Source organism: Pundamilia nyererei, unplaced genomic scaffold (genome assembly GCF_000239375.1).
Source record: "Pundamilia nyererei isolate P.nyererei 1_Seehausen unplaced genomic scaffold, PunNye1.0 scaffold00446, whole genome shotgun sequence".
Lineage (NCBI taxonomy): Eukaryota > Metazoa > Chordata > Actinopteri > Cichliformes > Cichlidae > Pundamilia > Pundamilia nyererei.
In genome coordinates, this window is record NW_005187847.1 from 196,733 (window position 1) to 200,187 (window position 3,455).

The window sequence follows — 3,455 nt, forward strand, 5'->3', positions numbered from 1 at the left end:
TCTCATGTTCCTTAACTACATCTACCCTGTTGAACTTATTATGGGAAATAAATATTTAAATAAAAACAAGCTGCTGATTATTTCACATTTTACTTGTGAGCAACGGCACATTTAAATTTTACAAATATAGTTATTTGGCTTATATCGTGATATATATCGTTATCGCCTGAAATAAAAAAAACATATCACTTCTGCACAGACACCATGAAGCGCACACTCAATTTAGAGCAGGGGTGTCGAACTCCAGGCCTCGAGGGCCAGTGTCCTGCAGGTTTTAGATCTCACTCTGGGTCAACACACCTGAATGAAGTGATCAGTTCATTACCAGGCCTCTGGAGAACTTCAAGACATGTCGGGGAGGTCATTCAGTCATTTAAATCAGCTATGTTGGATCAAGGACACATCTAAAACCTGCAGGACACCGGCCCTCGAGGCCTGGAGTTCGACATGTTATCTGATAACATAAATGTGATTATGATAATTTTTGATAGTTACAGAAATGGGGAGGTGGGGGGGGGCGATCTCTTGTCTATGGCTGTATAAATCTATTCATGTCATGTCATCATTTTTTTTTCTTTTGCTGGTTTGTGGAACCTACTCCACATGTAGCTGGCCCATGTGTCTGCTGTATCACATGATTGACATAAGTTGCTACAATGCTTTTGTCCTGTTCACTACTGTGGAGCCGGACTGGAACAGAGCAAAGCACTACAGGCAGTGTCTGTTCATAGAGCAGGTTGGCAGAGCCCTCACCACCCCGACCATGGTGAAGAGAAGCCACCTGCCACCGTTTGCAGCCAGCCTGGTCTTACAAGCCCAGGGCCAAGTGCAGGAGGAGGAGGAGCCTTCCAAAAAGTGGAAACAGTGCGCATCGTGCAAACAGTGCAAAAGGATCCTAACCAACTGCTGCAAATGTGATGCCCCAGTCTGCCAAATCCATCTGAAAACGCTCTATGGTTCATGTTATAAAATGTAAATTACATCTTTGTTCAGTTTGTTTTTGAGTTTGTTCAGCTCAGTTCATTTTGTTTTTGCAATAAATTTTCATTGTTCCAAAAATAATAATGCATCCAAATCAATGCTGTTATCAGTTATTGACCTATTCAAGGCCGTAATAACCTTATGGCAAATATGCTATTCTGCAACTAATTTTTGGAAAATACTGCAGATTATGGGTTTTCCCATAAAAAAACAGGGGTCTTTATGACAATAAGGGCATAAAAACATAAAAAATAATTTAAAATAATGATAAACTTTACACCTATGGTTAGGTCTGAAGTTGTTGAAAAGATTTGATGTGAAAAAAATGAAAAATTTATTTGTATATGATATTGCTATATCACCTGTTGCCTTGGGACCTTTTGGGGTCCTGAGGTTAAACTGTGTTTGTAAGTTTAAGGGTAACCTAGGTGTACCCTAGTTTAAGGGTTAGAAACAAACTTTTCATGAACAGAATCTACTGAAACTCTGAAGCTGAACGGACAGAAAGCCTAAAGTTCTTTTTAAAAAGCTGCTAGTCATGCCAGGAAATTATTGAACTGGTTCAAGATAATAAAATAAAATAAACGAGAACACACAGCCATCATAGTCAGGCACAATAAACAGGAACCAAATTACAGTTAGTGTGTTAAACAAGTGGTCGAATTCACAAGTCCGTTTCATTTGTAAAAACGTCTCTGAAAGGACACAAAACCCAAAGGATAAAACTGTCAGAGTGACCTGAAACATCTGAGTGGGCGGAGATCACGTCGGCACCCCTTCCCAGTAAATACAAAGCTGAAGACTGAGGTGAACAGAGAGAGCTAACCTGCATCAAACCTCGCTTGTAAACACCAGCTTGAAATGGAGATTTTAGGGGCCGCATGACACCGACACCAGGCTCGTGTTTGAGAAGGTGACAACAAACAACGGCAATGGCTACAATGCCAACACAGGTCCGACACACCTGGTCAGCTCAGGGTAAAAGCAGAGATCGGATCATAGCAGGGAGTGTGCGGTTTGTTTCATTTGAAGTACCACGTGCCCTATTAAGAAGTATTTTAAGGCATTTATCCCTTCTCTATGACTGCAGGCATCTTCTCTGCCCCCATCAAAGGACTGTACTACATCCACTTCACCGGGCTGACTGGAAACTCCAAGTCCATGCATGCAGCTCTGATGAAGAACGGCGAGAACATGTTTGCAGTCCAGGACACGGTGGGACCACACAGCAGCACCTCCAATGGCATGACACTGATCCTGGAACAGGATGACCGCCTCTGGATCACCCTCTTGAAAAACAGCAGCATCTTTGACCAAGGTCGGCTCAGCACCTTCACTGGCTTCCTCGTCTTCCCCATGAGCGGAGCCTGAGACACCTGCCCTGGAGAAGAGGACAGTGGCAATTGCTGAGGCTTGGTAGAGTCAAGAAAGAGAAAGTTTGACAGCATTAAAATCACCCAAAACATGTGCACTAAATAGTACTGTTATCTAGAATAAATGAGAAATAAGAACCAGCCTACCAAGATAGTCCTCCTCATTTTCAGAAGTTTCATAGAGAGTATAAACGTTAAGGACAGTATTGTTATTCTGTATATATTGTATACCAGTACACCAGTCTACATCCAGCCTAACTGGCTTTATCGCAGCCACCGCCCTGGTATTCTGCCTCTGACTATAGCTGTGCTGAGATCAGTGGTTGATTCCCCCACTCCCAAACATTTTGGATCAATCATGCATTGCTTGACGTTACAGAACCGGACTTGCGTCGTTCATAATAACGCCAGACTACTGAGTAACCTTGAAAAAGCTGAACCTGCTGCATATATTGACAACTTTCTGCCAGGTGACACTCTGTTGAGTTTCTCTTTAAGATACAGGGAAAGCGTTTAGTGGCAAACACACTAAGCCTCAGTTACTTTGACACAAAGGCATCTGCTGTGATGCTTCCACCTCTGATTATGTCTCACAAGTATCAGCTATGTTTGTATACATAGATATAAAATTATGGATATGTACTGATAAATGATGATAATAATAATATTTCTGAATGAATCGAATAAGTGAGGCCACCCCTCTGTAGTAAGAACTAAAAACTATTTAATAAAATTATTGGAAGCACATCATCTCACATCGAGTGTTTGAGGAGCACGTGTATGTTTTTCAATGTCTCTTTAAGTTTTTCCTTTCTAATAATTTTGTTAAATATTTTTTAATTCTTTCCAGCATCTGGCTTCAACGTGCAGTAGCTGGTCTCCTCAGCTCAGAGACTGAAGGGCTAAATTAGAGGAAAACAGTGCTGAAAGACAAACCCTTCATTAGTTACAAATGCTGTCTCTGTTTATTTCCTGTCAACAGGTTTTAAATTATTTCTAATCAATTACATTAATCAATCTGTGATTAGCCATCCATGCTGAGCTCTGACGGCTGTGGAAACTGAAGTCACACGGTGGTATTCTGATAAATGCAGATTTATT

General features: G+C 41.2%; 1 protein-coding gene across 1 annotated transcript; it reads left to right on the forward strand.

The window, feature by feature from the left end:
* The first annotated feature begins 634 nt into the window (after nt 1–634).
* Nucleotides 635–2,983, forward strand: LOC102192580 (complement C1q-like protein 4). Its single transcript, XM_013916062.1, has 3 exons — nt 635–826; nt 1,856–1,934; nt 2,072–2,983. The coding sequence occupies exons 1-3, from the start codon at nt 635–637 to the stop codon at nt 2,350–2,352; spliced, it is 552 nt and encodes a 183-aa protein (XP_013771516.1). The 3' UTR covers nt 2,353–2,983.
* The last annotated feature ends 472 nt before the right edge of the window (nt 2,984–3,455 follow it).